This window comes from Brachionichthys hirsutus, unplaced genomic scaffold (assembly GCF_040956055.1).
Source record: "Brachionichthys hirsutus isolate HB-005 unplaced genomic scaffold, CSIRO-AGI_Bhir_v1 contig_700, whole genome shotgun sequence".
NCBI lineage: Eukaryota > Metazoa > Chordata > Actinopteri > Lophiiformes > Brachionichthyidae > Brachionichthys > Brachionichthys hirsutus.
Window position 1 is genome coordinate 111,739 of NW_027180374.1, and position 21,753 is coordinate 133,491.

The 21,753-nt window shown below is 43.7% G+C and overlaps 1 protein-coding gene across 1 annotated transcript; it reads right to left on the reverse strand.

The window, feature by feature from the left end:
* Nucleotides 1-283: 283 nt before the first annotated feature.
* LOC137914195 (E3 ubiquitin-protein ligase TRIM36-like) lies at nucleotides 284-20,127 on the reverse strand. Its single transcript, XM_068757800.1, has 14 exons — nucleotides 20,065-20,127; nucleotides 15,334-15,568; nucleotides 12,794-12,823; nucleotides 9,963-10,309; nucleotides 9,155-9,301; nucleotides 7,988-8,083; nucleotides 7,660-7,797; nucleotides 7,380-7,495; nucleotides 6,701-6,822; nucleotides 4,038-4,155; nucleotides 3,756-3,961; nucleotides 1,345-1,528; nucleotides 931-1,044; nucleotides 284-656 (listed from the first exon to the last, which is right to left on the reverse strand). The coding sequence occupies exons 1-14, from the start codon at nucleotides 20,125-20,127 to the stop codon at nucleotides 284-286; spliced, it is 2,289 nt and encodes a 762-aa protein (XP_068613901.1).
* Nucleotides 20,128-21,753: the final 1,626 nt, after the last annotated feature.

Here is a 21,753-nt window from a genome sequence, read left to right on the forward strand (position 1 = left end):
TAAAAGCAACGAAGACTATCCCATCATTAACTCACATAAAATAATCTATGAATATAAACCTACATGGCAAAGAGAGTGAGTGTAAGCTTGAAGGCGTTCCATGTTAAAAAGATGGAGCTTTGACTTTGGTAGGTAGAGAAGACCTTTTACATGCAGTATACCAGCCTCTGAAGACCTCCGTATGTGTGCATTGATGATAAGCATTCCTCTCTCCAGTAGCCAATGGGTTCTTATCCCAACAGTCAATAAAACCCACCCTTCCAAGAACACTCGCCATCTCTCCTCAGAGGGTCAGTCGTTTGGCAGTGATGAAATCTTCCAGTTGAACCTTGCCACTGCCCATGAAGCCAAAAGCCGGATACATCGTTCCTGAGCAATCCACCTGCCTCTCGTAAAGGCACCTCATGGTGTCGGCGTCGTAAAAATACACCCGGCACGTGTCATAATCCAGACACACACCCAAGCGTTGGGGCATGGGAAGCACTCGGTTTCCATAGTCGGCGTGTGCGGTTGCACTTGCTGCAAAAGCAGAGGAAGATGAAGAAGCTTTGGGGATGAAGACTTTGCCCATGCCCAGGGTGAGGAGGGTGAAGGGTTGGGAGAGCTCGTAGCACGTGTCCTCACTGCCGCTGTCATGCCCACTGTCATGGTCATACCTGGGAGGAGACGGCCATAAATAGGATGACACTTATGAGCTGGTGCTGCATGAAGAAAATGGCTTCCCAACATGCTCAACGGTTTTCATCCCAGGCAAGCTTACTCTGTGACTAAGCGCTTTACGAGTTTAAACTGGTTCTCCTCTTACATCACAGGATTAGGTATGACTCAAACACACTTAGCGCTGCTCCGAGATTGTTTGACTGACGCAGGAGAGTAAATAAATATTGTAAGAATTGTGTTGTATGTACAGAGACATATGCTTGTGCTTACCTTGGGCTGCTGGTATCTCTGGGATTGTGAAACCATTCTAGCAGTTTGGAATCTGATGCGACTCCAACTTTCACCATGTAGGAAGAAGGCTCCACCTTAAAGGCCCAATAGTGTCTGCAGGACAGAGCAATTCACACATTTCACCTCAGAACTGGAAATCAATACCAATGGCACTACGGTACTTTTCTGTGCGCACCCCCCCCCCCCACCCAGTAGTTCCCATAATCACCAATCAGGCAACTCATCCTACAAGATTAGGATTAGAACAAACAAATAAATGGTTGATATCCAGATAGCATGAGACTCCACATTGTGTGTTGCACTGCCCGTGTCTTACCGTAAGAACACATTAACTTATTGAAGCGCACTGGACAACCCCTTTACAGAACGTTCCAGTGTCATTTTTCGGCATACCTTCCCTGAGTGATGCCAGTGTCCCCGATGATGTAGTCCAGAGCGACGTAGCTGCCCGTCTGCACACGATCAGCCGCGAGGAGAAAAGCCATGCCTGCTACATTTTCCACAGTGTCCCGTCTCTTGCTAAGAATGAGCCTCTCAGTGCTGAAGCCACACTGATCACTGAATAGGAAACCAAATGCTGTATGTGAGGATAGAAGAGTTAGAGAAGACAAAAGAGGCAGAAAGAGGGGGAAAACAGACCAAATATAAATCACTTGTAAGAGGTTTCCTCCCTCTGAAGGGGACTAAGCAGGTGTGGATCTGAGGTGTTGACACACGAGGGCGCTCTCGCTCAATCTTAAAGTCCTACACAATAACCGACTTGCCATTGTCACAACCCCAGAAAGGATACGAGACCTTGCAATCCACATTTTGTGCGCGCAACGACCGTTTACATTTATAACGCCATTCTATTAATATTTTATGCGACCACAATTACCATAATCCGGGGTGCATGAACCGTTGGCCGACATGATTATGTCTGTCCACTCAAGCATTTCATGCAGTCTGAGATGCACACTGAAAAGACCAGTTAATTTGCATGTTGAAAACCCTCCAACAACTAGGCCATGATCATTATAATATTATAAGGTTGCCTCTGGGGTGACCAGACAACATCTTTGCAGTTTAACATGTTGTGTAGTAGTGGTGCAGAGATATTAACAGCAGTTGCATCAGGATTAACTGGAAACCAGGTTTAGCAATATAATGCCTCTTATAACCCCATCAGGGGGGTAACTGGATGGTTGTGCCTATCCCCTCCAAGTGTTACCATTATTGTGTTGTAAAGAATATTTTGTCTACGTTGTGTTGAATTGGCAATCACTGCAAGAGAGACAACATTACTGATCACAACCAGGCATTGAGATTCTGCAGCCATGGGATCAAACAAAAAAAAAGCTTCATATCATCCAGTCAACATTTTGGTTCCACGAAAAGATGCAAGGGACTCAATAATGCACTGCTCAGTACCAAATGCCTAATCAAGAGTGAAAGTAGGTTAAAGCACAGCTGTGAAAAATAAACATTTGTTGTCTGCAGCTGTCCCTCATTCTGAGTCACGAGAAGCTGCGTGTGTGTTTGTGTGTTTTGTCCACTGCATTTCACTCAGGCCTGAATTGTCACCCCATCACTGCCGCACGCTGAAATAAACCACGCGGTCCCACAGAAACTAGAGTCCAGGAATGTGGGAGATTCAATAACGAGGCTTGTTCAGAACTCTTAGCACAGACCGGTGCTTCATGTATGCACATGTTCAATGATTTTTGAATGTTGCCATTAGGAGGGGAAAACAACAAGAGGCAAGTGTGCCAAAACCCACAGACGCTAACCAATGCCGGTCCAAAACTGACACTCCTACACTCAATGCACAATGTAGTGATTACATACAAAAAGTCAGCTTCCTCAGGGAGGATACGATTTCAATTCAAGTTCAACAGATGGCTGGGGGTGATGATCATTTCGTTCGGAATCTCACCTCGTCATGCAAGACTAAAGTTTATTTGGAACAGATGCAGTTTTATCCCCACACACACGAGCCATACAAAGCAATCCCCTTCAACGATCAAAGGCTACAGTATATTAACAGTGATGAACAAAAACAGAATTGTTGTTTCTTTACCTCCCCTGTGCGTGCTACAAGCTTTGAAAACAGAGAGCGTCTGTCATTGATTAATCATCCTGTATTCAAGCCCAAAACAAAACACTCAGATGTGCTCTGAGACATGAAGGAGAGAGCGGAGCTCAGCCGCCGCCTTGGGGGGGAAAACAGCTCAATAAAAAGAAGGCTGTGAGAAAAATGCAATACAAGTTCATGCTCCTTTTTATAAAAAATAAAGACGAAACACTTTTCAGGCTCTTATCCAACATCTTCAGACGGCCTCTAAACCTCAGGGCACGCGAGGGGGAGCCACACCCCTCAGCTGGGCTGTGACACACACTGCACAGTGCTCTGATACAATAGGCCCCATCTCTGCCTCTTAATATATTGGGATTGAAATTTCATAGAAATTATTAAACAAGCTCAAGCTCTTTCTCCAAGTCCAGTTGACCTGGAATCTTCATAGCCAATAGCTACATTAGACTAAGGGTTCCTTTGATAAGGACTCGTGACATTTATACAGTATCCCTATACAACACCTCCACCGTGCTAAAAAGCATGTCTACTAATGTCGTAGCCTGTGAGGAAAAAATGTCAACGAACATGAGAGCAAATAAAATAACATAAAACACCCATGCAATGACAATCTTGAATAATTACTGCTAATGCCGATGGACCACTCGCAGCACGCGATGCTGATATGATGAGTCAGTGCAAGTTAGTGGTCTGTACGCGTTTGCTGTGCCGCAGTGCCTCCCAGACTCACCAGGTGCCGGCGGCGTGTGGAAGGTGACCTCGGGGCTGAAAGGGCTGAACATGGAGTTCCTGCAGCTCCGAACCCTGAATGAGTACAGGCTGTTAGGATCCAGGTCACACACCACAGCGCTGGAACCGTAAACGCTGCCTGTGGCCCTCCAGACCCTGTTGTCCTCAGAGTCCTCCAGGGATGGCGGCTGGCTTGGGTCTCCAAGTCTGAAGAAGAAGGAGGATAAAATCCAATCGTGTTGGTTCGTCTATAGCTCGTTTGTGCATCTCTGTTTGTACCCACCTGCAGTATTCAAGCACTTGGTGATCAGTAGGTAGATGGTCATCCGAGAGCCTCCAGCAGATGGAGGCTTCATTATAGACTTTGCTATTAGACAAGTCAATCAGAGGAGGGTCGAGAACTAGACACGGGTAGAAAGGAGGAAACAAAACCACAAAAACCAGTCAGTAAAACAGGCCAGTGACACAGGTCGCCCTTCAACGTAGCAGGAGCCATGGGTTAACAAGAGGACAGCCCTCCTGTTGTGAGAGTGTCTGGAGCGAACGGAAAGCACACAACTAATGTTAATGCTGCTAAATTAGGTACAAGCAAGATGTAACAGATCCTAAAGAAACATGGAAAATTAATCGTAACACAAAGGAGATTCAAGTTAAAGCAAACATCTTAAGCATAATTAGTACAGTAATTAAACGCAGCAGCTTAGGTTTTAGCCAATGCAGTAGCATAAGTGTGGTAAAGATCAGATTTGTCAGGATCAGGTCTGCCTACATGGAACAATGGAAAACCTTGTCTCGCATAACGGAGACTGTTAAGAGCTTTTCACATCGACTGGCTGCTCGGAGATGCACTTTGTAAAGTACTACCAACGCTACTTCTCTCCAACCTTTGCCTCTAATTTCCCCTTTGTCCATTATATTTTTATGAATCGTCTTTTCTCCTATTGATGGAAGCTCACTCTCTGGCGAAGCACTGACCCGACTCTCCATCCATCTACATAACTCCACCACCACTTGTTATTTGTCCTTCTGTATAAAAAAGAAAAGCAGCCAGTCTAGAATGATTCAGTTAAATTCATCATGCACTGGAACCACCAAAGACCATTTTGCACGCAAGGATCGTGAATTGTTTTTTATACACTTCATTGTTCTCGTGAAAATTATTTGTCCCTTTGTAGCATTTCATATTTCTCAGTCTTTTTACGGAAGCCGTTACCAGGTGCTGCAGTACTTTCTACACTTACAAAGTCACTTTACTAATCCTGAGTCTCCCTATAGTCTTGTTCTCCCAGGCACACGAGTTGTACTCTTTCAGCTCGCCGCCTGTTCTTGTACTCCATTGCCATGATAGAAACACCCTGTATCTGTGGATGTTTCTCTTTTTTTCTTTTATAAGGGTGCCTTTTATTGCTTTGCCCAGGGACATGGAGGAAAAATAATCATAAAATAATTTCTGGCTAAAAGAGTTTGCCTAATCCTCGAACGGACAGTCTCTAAGAAACAAATATTTTCCTTTTTAGTATACTCATGACTTTAATTCCTTCCCTTCTTAAACCACTGTTACACCCTTGTACAAGTAGGGAGAAGTAACAGCAGTGAGTGACCACGCCGATAAGTCTTTGATCAATGAACAAGTAGCAAGAAATAACATGTTTTTACCCATTTCCCAAAGACAAGAACGTGTTTCTCTTGCGTCTATTTCGGCCGGATTCCTCAAAAACACATTCTTTCCTGCACTGGCTTTGGAGGAGATGGGAAAATAGCTCGGTTATCAATTTTGTATTTTAGGAAACTAATTTGCATTGGAAGACAAATGGGGTTTAGACTTGACAAACCCAGTCTTCCACAGCCTCTGAAGAACCAGAGCATGGGGTCAAAGCCCACAGCTGAGATAATATGGGATCTATTCCATGGCGGAAGATAAAGCAACATGAACAAAAAGCTAAAATAAAGGTTTTATATACTTTCCAAATTTGAAATTAGGAGATTATGCTTTTCTCTAGTGAGTGGAATATGTGACCTATAGCTAAATGCAGCCTCTTTTTTTATTTTTTATGAAACATAGCTTTCAGGTGTACAGTATAGGAGCCGAAACGCCTTTTATAAATTATGCTATAGGGATTTTATACAAGAGCATCATCTGTCAAGAGTTTCATTTAATTACACACTGCAGTAAGTGCCCTTCATCTTATATCCTTCCTCTAATCAAAGGGCATCCCTCATGCTTTGATTAAGAACACATCAATATGACCGCCCAATTGCTGTACGCAGCACTTTCCCAAAGCATTGCAGCGGTGATTTAATTTAGGGTGCATTGTTAGATTACTAGCTAGTTTCCTCTGGCACAGGGATTAGAAGATGGTCTGAAGGAAAACTACTAGTATCAGTTAATAGATCAGACTGGAAGCCTCAAAAGAAGACTGAGTAATCTTTCTCAGAATCATGTTTATGTCCAGGTATTATAGATTCAAACCAAAAACTCAAATAAAACATTATTGTTTCTATTAAGTTTCTATTTTCTGGTTCAAAGTTTAATCACAAACAGACTTGAATCTATCGAATTGGTGCGAGTGGAAATGCATGCTCTGCAGTTTAGAACAATAGACAAATTGGTTCTGGAGATGCATGTTTTGCTATGTTTGTTGTAATGACAGAAATTCTCGCCCTGTTTTACGATAATCCTTTGTGTGCTACGTGTAAATAGTATCTGCTCAGATGATCGGCTTTGAAAACGCCACAGACAGTTAATGACGGTTTAGGCTGATAATTATTTCGTTTTTCAGAGCTCGATGCTCCAGGGCACAGACAAAACACACATCTCATCCCATCATAGCATCTGAGACACCATGTGTGGAAACCGGACACATTTCTAAACTATTCTTGCCATTTTATTCATCGCATTTTTAGGAATGGGTGCATCTGGAGAAATGAACTTTTGATTGGCTGTACCTCCACCAAAGCATATCTCTTTGAGGAGTGTTTCTTCTCTTGATGTGTCCAGCACAAACTCATCGAAGCAGGGGTCAGCTGAAGGGTGGAACGTCCTCAGAGACTCTGTGGCCTTCTGGATCCTGAGAAACAAAGGGGATGGACATAAAATAGCAAAACTGTATTTATCAGCGGAGGCTCGTCTTCACAGAAAAACACTTCATTAAACGAACGCAGGACCATCACCAACTGCTTTCCCTCAGTGGATTATGCGCAAGAGAATAAAGGTATCCAGGTTATCCGAAGCTGCCCAAGGGGATCAATTATTCCACTTAGATCAGATTACTCTGGTGACTTGACTGGATGCTGTGGCATGACAATTTAAATGCTATCAAGTTTGTGAACCTTTACTTCTTTGCATTCCTGACAGTCTAACCCCCATAATCAGATTGTTTTTATATTTTTTATTTTAGAGAGCGTCAGACTCACCCCCATTTGCGAAATCCACCAAGACATTGCTCTTGTAAATGGTAACAATATTTCAGTTTGATTCATTACAACAAAACAAAACACATTCTTACACATCGTATTTAGCTTTTGGACTTCGTAATTTTAACTGGGAATGTTTACTAAAGTTGTCAATTCATTTGACAAATAACTGAAATTTACAGCCAAGATGTCGGTAATAAATTGGCTCTACCTGATGTGGAGTTGCTTTGCAGTTTGTACGAAGCAGGATTGGTCCGTCTCTTTCAGCACCTCCTGAGCGTAGCCCACGAGGCCACTGTTCTCCAGCATGCCCTGGTATTCCTCCACCTGGGGAGCGTTTTATAGTTCCAGTCAGTAAAACAGAACGCTTTGTGTACTGAACAGCAGGCCTGTTCCTTAGAATACTGTCTTTATGAGTTGGAATCAAGTATCAATTATATTTATACGTGTCAGAATGGTTGTGATCATGGGTGGAGGTACCCAATAAATACCTGGGCCTTGAGCTGATCCATTCGTCGATTTTGTGACTGTTCGATAGAACTCAGCATCTCGGATTTCCTCTCCTGCAGCGTCTCAAAGAGACGCTCAAAGTGTTCACTGGCTTGACGCTCTGCCAGCTGGCCATTTTCCTTCAAGAAGAATTTTGAGAAATACGTTAATTTGTATGTTTTTACAGTTGAGAGTTTTGAGAAAAAAAAAAGAGACTTTAAAAAAATGAATATAAAGGAAAATGGTTTCCATTTCACAGAGCACTGCACAACTGTTGGAATAAAGTGAACAGGGATGTTGGTTTGCAGCAGCGCCAGTCAGCTCTCTCACCTCAGTCTGAGAGATGAGCAGCTCAAGATCTGTAATCTGAGCCCTGACCCGGTCCTCTTTACTGATGAGGTAATGGATACTCTTGGAAAGCTTCTCCTGGTGAGAGAAAAGAACAGCAGCGTTTAAATGTGAATGAGTTTCGGAAGCTCTTGATGCTCCGATACGTCCACAATGACACCGCGTTATGACGACGGAAAACTTCTACATGCAATATACATTGAGGATGTATGGACATGGGCATGTTTGACGCAGGGTGTGGGCTGTTAGATCTGCCAAACCCTGACTTAGTATCACAATGTAACCGATACGGTTCAAAGCAAACGAAACCCACACCACTTCCTGGCTGATACAGCCTTCCAGGAGTGTTCATGGCATCCAATGTGACAATTTGAAGATACAGAACAATGCAGAGAAAATCATGGGGAGCAAAACGTAAACATTAAATATTAAAGTGGTTTGTGGGTCAAATCAAACCAGCAGATCGAATCTCACACCGATTCTGCTGCAACTCGCTCCACGTCCATCGTGTTCATGGCGACAACATTTAATTGCCGTACTAGTTGTTATACATTTTCAAGGATTGACATGCTTTTTTGCAACACTTGGAGCATTCATAGCAGCCTGACATACAATGCGTGTCTCCATATAAGCTAAACCAAACCCTTAAACGGATTGAAATTTAATTCTACCCAGTGGAACACGAGTGAATCAGTGTCAACAGGGCAACGTTTCAGGTTCCAAACAGAAGCGCTATCCATGTCAGGAGCGTGCCAGCACAGGCACAGGTCACACACCTATATCGCATCAGGAGATGGAGAGTTGAGGTCCAGTCAGTGGGTGACGCAGCACAAAGAAACAGCTCTTTAAGGTTCATTGTGAAACAGCCTCACAGCGACTGAACACTAACTTCACCGAGTGGAAAGACGGTCCTCATCAGAAAGCTTTCACTAATGTTCAGGTTTTTAGATGCAGACACTGAACCTCTGAGGATCCGTCTGCCTTTAAAGGATGCTAATGGGAACTAAGACGAGTAATCAGATAGATTACTCATCTCCTGGGCTTTGGCATCCAAAGGCAAAGCCAGCTGTACAAATTAAGACCAGATACACAAACACAGAGCTGCACCCCCCCCCCCCCACAAACAGTATCACTTTCTACATTTGGTACCTTCAGGATCTTATAGGCACTGGTCATGCTGGTGACTTTGTGGTTGGCATGGGATCCTCCCAGCTTGCACAAGTGGCAAACAGGTCGTCTGCAGACCTCGCAGTACATGTTCACCTTCTCCATCTCGTGCTCCGGACACATGAGCACCTGTGATATTTACAGAGCAAGGAGTTAAAACTCTCTCACACACACACAACACCACACACAACACCACACACAACACCACACACAACACCACACACAACACCACACACAACACCACTCTGATGCATGTTTAGGAGCCTTTGCTGATCAACACTAAGTGAATTGAAACAGGAAGATGAGCCAAACAGAAACGTATCTGTGGGCCATTTCCTTAAGCGTCTGCTAATGGAATGTGAAATCAGCACTTTAACTCAGCTTCACTGACGCAGCATTTTGAACAACAAATGGCCTGGAGGTGACAAAGCACTCCACCGATAAACCCATTTATGTTAATAGTATTTTATGCTCAGTCAGAAACACAAGGAAATACAGTATCGATTTACACATACTGTATATGTGTTTATGGGATTACAACAGAATGTTCTGCGAGTCGAGCTGACCTATCACAGAAGGATCTTCCAGCTGCTTGTGTTCCTCTTAATCATCTTCATCCTGCTCCATCATTTACTACTTTTAACCATTTAAAGCAAAGTTACCTAACCGTTTTTTTTTTTTATCCTGTGACAAGGTGAGAGACGTTCAAGGTCCAACTGGAGGAAACCATTTGAGTCTCTTTAGGTTAAAACTGATATTACTCGTTCCCCACAGCAGTGACTGTACTTGCCTTCGGCTTGAAATTTGTGGTGGGACCAACGTACTCGTGCTGAGCTTTGGGTGTCCCCCAGGGGTGGTGCAGTTTGAAGCATTCGTTACAGTAACTGGCTTTGCAGTCCATACAGCTCTTTGTGGCCTCCTGCTGCTGCAGAGGCTTACAGATGTTGCACATGATTGCGACGGCCGCGCGGGCGGCCTGGCGGTAGCGCTCCACGATGCTCTCGAGGGTGAAGTTGCGGAACAGCATGCTGATGCCGCGCTCGCCGAGGTCGATGTCATGCTGGCAGCCGGGGCACGGGATGGTGGTGACACGGGGAGTCACAGAACCTCTGCGCCACCCTTGGGATGAAATGGAGCCTGGAGGAGAGCAGAGGATGAGTGAGAAAAGATTGTGTGTAACAAAGATTCAAAGCCTTGGATCATCCAGTTTCCAATCATGTCTATTTCCACGGAAGCCAAATAAAGGGGCTTTTAAAATTTGAATTCCCCCCTTTGTGTTCAACAGATCTCGGGTCAGTATTCACAAAAGCAGTATTACATCATCTACGTGGCCTGCCAAGTATGATCTTAGGCCCAAAAATGCCTTTGCCATTTGATAATGGCATCACAAAAGGGGGCTTTAATACGTCTCCCTTTGAGCTTCATTTCCACATCGGCCACTGCTCCATAAAGACACAAATCTTACACAATGCAGGCAATTTATCAAGCAGCGGCCGTACAGGGGAATAAGTCCAGGGGGAGAGACTTGCCAAATGTACCGGGGCAAATTAAAGAGTAAGGGGTCCATGGCGCTGACAGAGAGATACTTTGCACAATGTCAGTTAACAGTTACCACAGGAGTGAGGAGTATTGAAGTGCTCATGATGATCTGGACAAAAAGGGAAATAATGACATTTTACAGAAGTGGGCCATCAAAAAAAAAATTAATGGCATTCATGAAGTCCAGCGACGCAGCTGAACGGTGTGAGAAGCAGAACCAAGGCAATGAACAGAAATGTCTTGCAATGGATCTTTAAATTTCACTTGTCCAGTTCAATGCATCAACACCAAAATCAACACAACTCCTCTGCAAGCGAAGATGCTTTCCAGAGTTTCTGCTTGTTAGTGATGCAGCGGCATCGTAACAAGGCAGCAAACAGTCACACGGAGCCGACAGAAAGGAACATTTACACAGGGGCTCATCACAGATGCAAGCAACGGGGGGGCCGCAAACACTTTCCCCACACGAAACACAGCCAACAAACTGAAATCACGGCAAAAGAGACATAAATATTGCTTCACGTTTTTGGGGGACAGGGGAAACGAGGAGTGCTGGATTTATCTCAGTTTGCAAGCCAGAATTTCCACTTCTCTTCCGAGGACCTGGAAATTAAATCAAACACTCCTCAGGTACAGCAAAATAACTTCAACATAGCATTTTGGTATGAAACATGTACCGGTACAGCTGTGAGGGGGGGGGGGGGGGCAGTGGAATGAAAGCAAACAAACTGAGGCGTTATGTGTTGCTGTGTGACGCGAGTTCAGCCGATGACTCCAGTAAAGCTCATTTTAATACTTGGAGGTTGATTCTATCTGATCTGACAATTTGCACTCCAGAGCATTGCTGCCACACATCCGTTATCGTTCTTACCTGAACCCAACTGTCTGACAACGTGATGGGAAATGTCATCCGACGATGGCGATGAAGGTGAAACGGTCGTTGGATGCGAGGGGGAAATCTGACCTTGGTATCCAGAAAGGTACTGTGAAGGCTGTGCAACCGTGTGTGTGTGTGTGTCTTTATTCTTGTGTGTCATCAACTGTTCTAATGTGCATGCCGACTCCACTTCTCTGGTCAAGAGCAAAAAAAATAAAAATCAGACAGGTGATGCCTGCAGCAAATTGTATTTAGGTGCGTTGATTTATGGATCTGGAGAAACTGATGAGTGATTGTAAAGATAAAGGTTTTATATACGGAGCGCCTGATGCTTGAGCACTAATGTTTTTAACCAACTCGTCATGATGGTGATTTTTGTTCTCTAAAGTGTCTGCAGATTTAAATAAAGAACGTTTGCTCATTTTGCATCAAAATATAAAATTATACAATTGAAATTTTCTGAGTAAGTTACTTTGAATTTATTTAAATTAGTTTGACCCAATTTTCAGGTTCTCTTTAACTTCCAGGTTGCTCGTATCTTTGTAGAGAATATTATAGAAAGCTCATTTCTGAAAAACATTTAGAGAACGTATAAAATAAGTTGTCAATAAATAATAGTCGTCAGTCTTTTGTTTTACTTGGCCAGCAATCTGCCGTTTCTCATTTCATTGGCCTAAAATGATCAGTGGTAGGCTGACCGGTTTGTGTTCTTGCACAGGACATGCATTCCTGTCCCACTTCAAATCCTAGGACATGTCCTTTCCTTACCGCCTTCTCACCAGTTTCATTCTTTCCCTTCCTTTTTGGAACTAATCCTTTAAAAAAAAAAATTTTTAAAATCATTCCCTTTTACTAATTTTTCCAAACATGCAAACCAAATTAAATGGATTAATATAACATTGCCTTTTCTTAGCTTATCTTTCAAAGTCTTCTATATCAGTTTCATTTTCTTTTTTTAATTCAATTTAATTCTCTGAACATTTTTAGACCCTCTGCTTGTGAATATTCAGATAAATATTATTCAAATGGATATTAATTTAAGTTCCCAGAAGAACTATCCTAAAATAATTCTGTCTACCTTATTTGTGGTGTGAGTTTGTATGGTTGTGTCGACGGGGCTAACAAAGGAAAGGCAGGTATTTTAGGGTTTCTAGTAACACTGTACTCACTACTACAGCTAGTCAAAACACGGCGCCCACGTCTACCTCGACTTCCAAACGACCTTCGCACTGTGGCTGCAAGCAATGAACAGAGAAGTGAGGTGAGACCAACAATAAAAATGAAACAGCAGCATGTGAAGTGAAGCTCGGTTGTTTTTCTTTTCAACATTATGACATGGCAGGGACAAAGGCAACTCAAAAAGTACACCAAAGGACAAAATGAATAAATAATGTAGCTCCGAGTGAAACGCGAACCTGTAAGCTGGGCGTGAACATACACTCAAGAGTTGGTGCATTCATGAACAAATAATCTGAGCTCAATCCATTGACCAAATAGCAGGAATAACACTTTTTTTGGGGAGGGGACGATACACCTTCTGGTGGCACTCGTCACGCAGCCATCGTGCTCTGCTCTTCATATTAATTCTATTAAAGTCGACATTTCGGGATCTTTTTTGAGAAAAGTAAAAGAAAATGTGTTGTTTTCTTGCAGAATGCCATTATTTAAGGATACTTAATGCCCAATCCACTGATTTAAGACTTTAATACTGTATCATGTGTAAACGATACCGACTCAGTATTGATGCCTTGCAAAGTGCAGAGAGAACGTTTTCCACTACTCTTTCCGGATCATTTTGCAGATAGGAGCTTTTGCGTCTCGGCCATCGATAACCTCCTAAGCTAAGCTACCTTCTACTAGTGTAGCAGTTGGCTAATGTTCATGCAGTTACACAGCACAAATAGGGTGCACTATTCAAGAGTCTGCTGTTGAAGATCAAGGCATAATGACTCTGAGTCCTGGGAACGTAAAATTAAATGAAGTGAAGAAAATGGTGATGAAGTCTTCCTCAGTCCAAGAACAGCAGGCCTGTCCGAGCTGCACATGATAAATATAGCCCTTAAGTCTTTCCTTTCTCTCCCTTCACCTAATCCCTGGTTCATTCCTTAAAGGACGGTTTGCGTCACCATGGCCACCAATGACCTGATCGGTGTCGAGGCTGGTCGGGCAAGTCGCTCAAGTCGTATGCTCACAATGAACTTTAAGACTTTCTAAATATTCTAACGGAGAATTTTGCGCTTCGTAATCTGGTGATTAATTCGGCAAATGTTATTGTGTAATCCTGATGAGAGCTCCAATTGTGCAAAACCTGGGAATGAGTCACAGCCACTGAATGAACTTGAAAACCATGTCTTATTCACAATCACTGACTGAGAATACAGAAATCAGCCTGTGCTCTCATCGAGGCATGAAATTTACTCTAAAGCAGGATTTGATCATTTTCTGCATCAACCGATGCAGACCAGCCAGTAAAGAATGAACTCATTCAGGTTGTAATGGAAGGGGGGGGGGGGGCTGAAGAAGGAAGGCTGTGTTTACAGAGGCAGAATGGTTCCCAGAACCGTTTTCACCCCACTGTAGCTCCTGCAGACATGCTTAGAATAAAAGGTGTGGATTTAAGACCTGACTGAACCCAGTGTGAATTTCAAATCTTCATATTTGTGTGGCACACAGAGTTACACTCGATAGCTTCTACAGCTTGAAGATGTCAAGTCGGGCAACGCAAACTCTTACTGAGCTTTGACAAGTGACCAAAAGTTACATCATTACAGACGCTGCCGGTACGCAGAGCTCTCTCACATCAGAACAGCAGCTTTCTGTCTCGCCAGGCTGTGTAAGGGTCAGACATTGACCTGCACAAGCTTGGCTGCTGCAGTGCCACGCATTTAGCACAAAAGCATAAAGACGTTGTGACACGTTAGCTCCCTGAACACCCACACTCTTTCTTCAGCTCGGTTTTAAGAGTTTAAACGGCTCTAAACGGACACAGATTTGTGCTTTGTTCACTCACGAACAAAATATGCACTTATCTGATTAAGAGTGGAGTGAAAAGTGATGGCTTCTCTGCTCCTGTTGAGCCCTTAACATGATCAAAGGGGGGCAATTGATGCCTCTGGGCCATTAGACACAGATGGTGAACTCAATCAGGACTGAAGCGCTTGTCAACATTGCCTTTATGTTGCTGAGGAGCAACAGCTTGTAGATTTCCTCTGCGGTTTCTTAATGAAGCTTGCAGAAGCAGAATTAGCGTTTAAAGTTAAATCGTCGTCTCGCTCGCTCTTGCTCGTCTGGGGCATGTTCGCAGACGTCCCAAAATTATGCTTGCTCAACCTTAACCTCAACGTTGGCCAATGATTTGGTCCCGAAATCCTCTCCAGTTTCTACTCGTAGCCGAACGCATCCTCATTGCAGACGTATTTTCGAGCCTTCTCTCTTCTTTATGGAGATAAATCTCAGGCTGCAGCCGATGACACCTTCTGAATGCCGTGCCGAAAACTGAACTCGGACTCAAGTTACAGGAAGTTGGCATGACTTGTATGCCAAACTCGTACTACTGTCTCCAAATAGCCTTGATACTTGCATTTCCCGTGCAACCCGACTGTTAGCTTCCATTACCTCAAATATCGATTCGCCTGACGAGACGAGCCGGATTAAACGCGCCGAGCTGAGCTGAGCTGTACATGAGAAAAATCCCAGGAAAACACCTTTTCAATCCAGAGAAAGCTTTTGTTCCTCTGGGACGCACCTGATCTCACAAGCTTGTCGAGCCTCTCCATGGAGGGGGAAGGCACCCGGGACCTGGGGCTGCCCGGCAGGGAGCACTCGGAACCGCCATCGAACGAGTCCTCGTGGTTCAGCATCAGCAGCTCCCTGACACACTTGTGGCAGATGCTGTGCTGGCAGGGCAGAATCAGCGGGTGGGTGAAGAGCTCCTTACAGATGGGGCAGATCAACTCCCGCTCTATGTTCCTGATCGGGACCTGGTGATGAGACACGATTATCAAAATTTGCCATAAATACCCTTAAATTGTACAAACTTGACATTTTTTCACTGCCAACATGGCTCTGCTGTTGGCATACAAGCAAATTAAGAGGATGTTCAGGGACCAACAGCAATAGAAGCAGGTCGTCTAATACTTCGCAGTGATGAATTAAAAACAGATTATCTGTAATAGAATTTATTAAGATGAGCCACTGCTGAAATGTGTTCGTGTTGGAATGTTCCACATTTTGCATGTACTTTTCAAAAGTAATTAACTTCCCATTTTACCCTTTACCCTATGGGGTAGTCGTTTTAGAAGCTCCCCGATCATTCAAACCTTTGTTTGGTTACAGCAGCTTATATCCGTTATGCAGGAAGATGCAATTTGCTATTTGACCCAATTTGTTATCAAAAGGGTCCTGGGTTCAAATCCACCTTTGTGTGGAGCCTGCATGCTCTCCAGGTGTCTGGGCACCAAAAACAAGCGATGCAAGTGAACTAATTACCAAAAATATCAACCACACAGGCATGAACGTGGGGCCGGGATTGGTCGTCTGTCTTTCTATGTGCAGCCTCGCAAGTCAACTGGAATAGGCTTTAATAATCAAACACCGATAATAGCAAACGGTATCGATGGTGTGGGCGACTCCGAAATAGTTTCTGTGAGGCCACTGGTCTGAAACCAGCATGCCCATCTTCAGAAAGGACGCAGCTGTCCAGAAACAATGGCCCATTCTCTTCTATTATAAGACGCTTCAAAGGCAGCCCAATCAGACCCATTGTCTGACCTCTAATGCGACTATTGTATTTTTGCTGTGTCAGTGTGGGGGGGGGGGGCGCAAAAACTGGGCTTCCGTAGGCAGGCTCAGGTAAATATTCATCCCGCATAATGTCCCGCACAATAAAGCCAAGCGGTCCTTACAGATGCATTACATAAGACAGGATTAAGTTCGGCTAAATATAGAAAACCTTTATAAAAAAAAAAAAGTTTCCAACGACGCACGTGCGAACAAACACGACTTGATTAGATCATTTAGTTCAGGTGCCGCGTCAGAAACCCCCCAATGAGCCGTATCCTCCTTCTGCGTGCGTAAACTCAAAAAAACAAGAAGCGCATCCAGACGCGAATAAAAGGCGACAGCCCGAAGGATAGGAGGAGGTTTAAACAGAAACGAGACGAGCAGCGCTGTTTGTTCAGACTCGGAGAGACACGCCGCAGGACGCGCAGCTTCCCAAGAGGAGCCGAAACTTTCTGTACGTTTCGCCTCCTCGGCGCGCAGAGAAGGGGCTGCGCGCTGGTCACCGATAACGAGCCAAACGGCGTCTTACCACCTCCCCAGTCACTCACCCCGGCTCCGCTTCCACGGCGCGTCTCTGCAGACATGCTGGGGAGAAAGTAAACGGGAACAGACCTAAAACAAATCCGGCCGAGCTTTCTCGCTTTTTGTTTTTTATTCAACTTCTGGGACGCACGCAGAAGAGAAAGATGCCGGCAGCGACGGCGGAATGGATTTAAATAGTGACGCTGCCGTGGTGAATCAGCAGCCTGCCACGCTCTGCTGCGACGCAAGGAGGAGGGGTGTGTGGGGGGGGGGGGGTCTCCATAGCAACTGCTGCTGCCTTCGTGCGCGTCGTAATTTTAACCCCTCCACCATTGAGAGTTGGTGAGAGTGCGTGATGACATCTCAAAACGTTGTGGAAGGAATTTGATGAAACTTCGTGTAAAAATGAATCTACAGCCGAGGAGGAGACGATTCCATTTTTGAGGTGGATCCAAGTACTAATGTATTAAAAATAACAAAAGATCAATCAGGATAGAAATGCACAGCGGGTGCAGCTCGATATGTTGTGTATAATTCCACAGACAGATTCAGTGCTGGGTTATTAAAACGTGGGTCAACGTGTGTCGGGTCACAGTGTAGAAACAAAGTGGTAAAGACATGGCACTCTCCATGGAGCTGAGATGATAAAGATTCAGCTTCAGGTAAATGGGTGTGAGTTGAGAAAGGTCAAGACTTCTCAGAGAGAGATGAAAAACAGATCTGCCATCATGGAAACTTTTTATCTGTTAAACTACTAATGGCAAATATATGCTTTCACATGCTAAGATCCAATCATCACTCTTTTTCCATCAGATTAGGAGGGGAAGTATTCAGATCATTCACCGAAGTAAAAGCAGAACAAAGTGTAAAAAGAGTTTAGAATTTAAGCCAGAGCAGCGATGAACACTGTGCCAATGAATTAAAGCGTAATTCCCTTTTCCCTAAATAGCACGTACACTTTATACATCGTGCTGCAGAGACAGTGCCAAAACCTCAATGTATACACCCAATGTTGATTTACAATACGTGATGATTAATGTTTGAGGGCTCCATCAAAGCATAAAACTGCCAGTAGGGGGCACTGTCACTATAACTGAACATTGTTATGTTGTCTTCAGGTCTTGTGCATCAGCTTAACTGTGAAGGTAAATACACTGTCATACTATAACATCAGGCTCCCTTTTTTTTTACTGTACAAACACGACTGAAAAACAAAATGTGATGAGACAAGGGGAAGTGAAAGCAGAAACTCCATGGGGAATGAATTACGGCCATTCCACTAAACAAAAGTGCGTACACTGTGTTTTATAGTACAAAAGGTAGAAGCGCTAGGCTAGAGGATGGCAGAGTGATTTAGTTATAGTCAATTACTTGTTGGGTTCTATAAACATATATCAGTACTTACTGTAGATGCACATGCATGTAAAACAAAACTCAAATTTCACATTTAATGATGCAGATCCTGTTAAAGAAGTCTAAGGTTAAGGTGTCGGGGGATTACCTGTAAGGTACTAAAACGGTCGTATTAGGTTTCATTGGTTATTAAAAGGGGCTGCGTACGATATAACCTATTCAACGTACAGCCTGTACTAATGTCAGCGTCCCTGCATTAGTAAAGGGAATTTACGGCGTGCTAATCGCTGCAGTGGGTCTGCAGTTCCTTTTATGGTACACGGGGGGGCTAGCATGTCAGCTCCACAGTGATTTGGTTAACGACCAAAGACCATAAAAAGCTTTTGGGGTGTCATTTAAAAGGACTCTGCCAAGTCATTCTATTTTCCACCTGCACATGTTGGCAGGAAACCCACTCAGTCACTAGAGGTAAAAAGAAAAAGGTTTATTCCACGTCTGTAAAACACAGGAGAGGGGATGGTACCAGCTAGGAATTCAAATGGATGCATCATTTGCATTGCAAAGGATTTCTCAATTTTTCAACAGTAAGTATGAGGCTTGAAAAATTGTATAAACAACCAGTTTTTGTCCGTGTAACATTTTATACGATGTGTGGTTAATTTCCAGAGACCGCGTAAGCCTGAAACATGCAGCTTCTAAAAAAGATCAGTGACCCGTTCTTTTCACTTTTTGACAGATGGATGGATGGATGGTCGACAACATGTGATCAAAAAGGATGCCCAAGGGACCATAATGCTCCTGTGTGATGTTAGCCATGTTCATTAGTATTACATGTTGACTTGTTGTTTCCCATCGTTTAGACATTGCAAAGATACAAGTGAAAGTTCTCTTTCTGGCAGACAGGCCGGATTATATTTTGAATTATCTGAATTAAACGATTTGGTTGACTGCGCAGTCTTTTTTGCATCAGACATATGAAACGCAGACAGTTCACGCATGGATGCGTGCCGGAGATCGTGCATGCTGGAGCGAGTGTGTTTTAACTCGTCTGTCAGTCTGGAAACACACACGCATGCAGGAACACACACCTCAGTGAGTAACCCAGTGCCTCCGTATCACCATACAGCTGCTGCCAAGTGTCCCACATACAGCATTGACTGGAGTCTGTGATCGGCCTGCAGCACTACAAACACCGAGGCCTCTAATTAAACACTTTATGTTCAGAAGGGTTTTTTTCTTCTTCTAAAAATAGGTGAACCTAAGCCTGAAGCCATGACACAGAATCCAGCACAATGGAATACAATACAAAATGTGTGGGATGTTCATAGACTGCAGAAAAGAATCTCATAGCAGAGGCGATTTTTACTGCATCAGAGTCATGGGGAACTATCAGTCCGTTAGGCTGCTCAGCCGGGCCGACAGTCCCCTTTAATTCAATTAAGCTTCATTCAAAAACCAAGATATTTGCCTTTAACTGTAACTTAAGGTTCATGGATTTGCAGCAGCCACCAAATTAAATCAGGATTGTTATTTGGATCCACATCAAATCAAGCAATGCCCCGAAATATATTTTTGAATTTCTTTTTTATTATTATTATTATCAAGTTCCTAATAAATTGAAAAAAGAAAAAAAATCTTGATCTGCACCAGATAGATAGATAGATAGATAGATCGATGATTGATTGATAGATGGATAGACAGATAGACAGACAGACAGACAGACCGCGGTGCAGGCCGACCCCGCGCTGCTGCCGTCGCCCCGCTCTGACAGGCAGACCGCGGCTGTCGGAGGATCGTAGATCATCCGGATGAGACTCACCTCTCCGCGCTCGATCCGCTCCACGATGCTGGCGAACTCCGTCATGTCCTCCGAGTCCGACATGGCTGCAGGCGATGATGGATGTGGAGTCCGCGGACAGACCAGCAAACAATGATGTCAGGAATGCAGAGAAACAGAAGCGGGAGCAGCGGCGTGAGGAGGGGGGGGGGGGGGTAGAAGCGCCACTCCTCAGACCTCCTCCATCTCCCCCCTCCCTCCCGGTGCGTCCCCGGTACATCTCCGGTGCATGCGCCGGCTGCAAGAAGCCGCTTTTCTTCTGCTTTCTTTCGGAAGCCTCGCCCTCCCCGCCTCCTCCTCTCCACGTCATCCCTCAGCGGCGACGAGAGCTCTTTGTATTATTATTATTATCATTATGGGTTATTATCACATCGGTCCGTGCACAAATGTTATAACATGTATTATAATCATCTCTATCTGAACATTACGCGCATGGCTGCCTGCCTGCGCTTCTTATATGGACTAATGTCTGCATGTGTGCAATGTGAAGCCGGATTAAATGCACGTTATTAATTGTTCTGGCATTGCCACTTGTTCCGCGTCACCAGATGGGCCTCATGGCTTCACGCACGGGAAAGGGAGATAAACGGTCTGTTCTTCCAGAGCCAAACAGTGCGTGACAAAACAAACAAAGAGCTCGCAGACTGATCACTGTATAAAAATAATAATAATAAATAACACTGATGTAAATTAATATAATCAATTATCCTGTTGAGCAACGTGTTGGTGCCAAAAGACAATGTTTAAAAACACAACGTTTCACATCTATATACATATCTAATTCTATTCTAGAGCAGATTATGCAAGTAACACGAATCTGAAGCAAGACAAGTTGTTTATGTGCAATTGACAGAATAAAACTAAATTCATGCCTCGCTGTTCAAAGATGTAGAAAAACTCCTTAAATCTGTCTCTGAATCCATCCCAATATGAACAGTGTTCTTAATGTCTAAATACATAACCCTCCAAGTTTTATGAAAATATACATAGTGTTTTTTTTGTGTGTGTGTACGTGTGTGTAATCCTGCAATACAGGAAAACAAACACGATACTGAAAACCCATCCTCCTTGCAGAAATGAACCATCTATAATCTATAACCTCCTGAACTGATGCAGATAGGAGAATGAATAAATAGCGCCTCTTAAGGTTTGCTGTTCTCATGCAGCATTATAATACTCCTTGGAACAGACACCTGGCATGCCCCATAAAAAGACACAGAACTAAACCTCATTCTCTACTCCTCCACTAATCAATAGAACATATTGATTAACGTGTTCTGCTAAGTAGAAATCATTCACAATAAATAACAGTGAAGAACAGAGGTTGTCCCCGAGGGCCTGCGAGTCAATAAAAGTGACTCACTGAGCCGCATGATTTAAACCATAGCATAAAGCATAAAGTACTCGTGCACTTGTTGTGTAGCTTAATTCAAGAAACGTCTTCATAAAATTGTAGGAAACAACAATTCTTCTGTGTCACGCCTCAAAAATGAACTTGTTGGTTAATTATAATTCTTAGATTTCATTCTCTTGTATATTATTTTTCAATTTTTCCCATTTATTCTGATCTTTTTACTGTTTCCTTCGGTTCAGCCTCTCCTCATGAAGGGTGATCCTGTATAAGGTTACATGTGAGGTGCCACAGGTGTACAAGGCTCATTGATCAGAGAA

Excerpts from the sequence above, each read along its gene's own strand:
- LOC137914195 (XM_068757800.1), bottom strand. The coding sequence starts at position 20,127 with ATGTCGGACTCGGAGGACATGACGGAGTTCGCCAGCATCGTGGAGCGG. Across the intron at positions 3,962-4,037 it reads CAAGTGCTTGAATACTGCAG|ACTTGGAGACCCAAGCCAGC; the intron begins GTGGGTACAAAC and ends CTTCTTCTTCAG. Across the intron at positions 657-930 it reads AGAGATACCAGCAGCCCAAG|GTATGACCATGACAGTGGGC; the intron begins GTAAGCACAAGC and ends GTCTCCTCCCAG.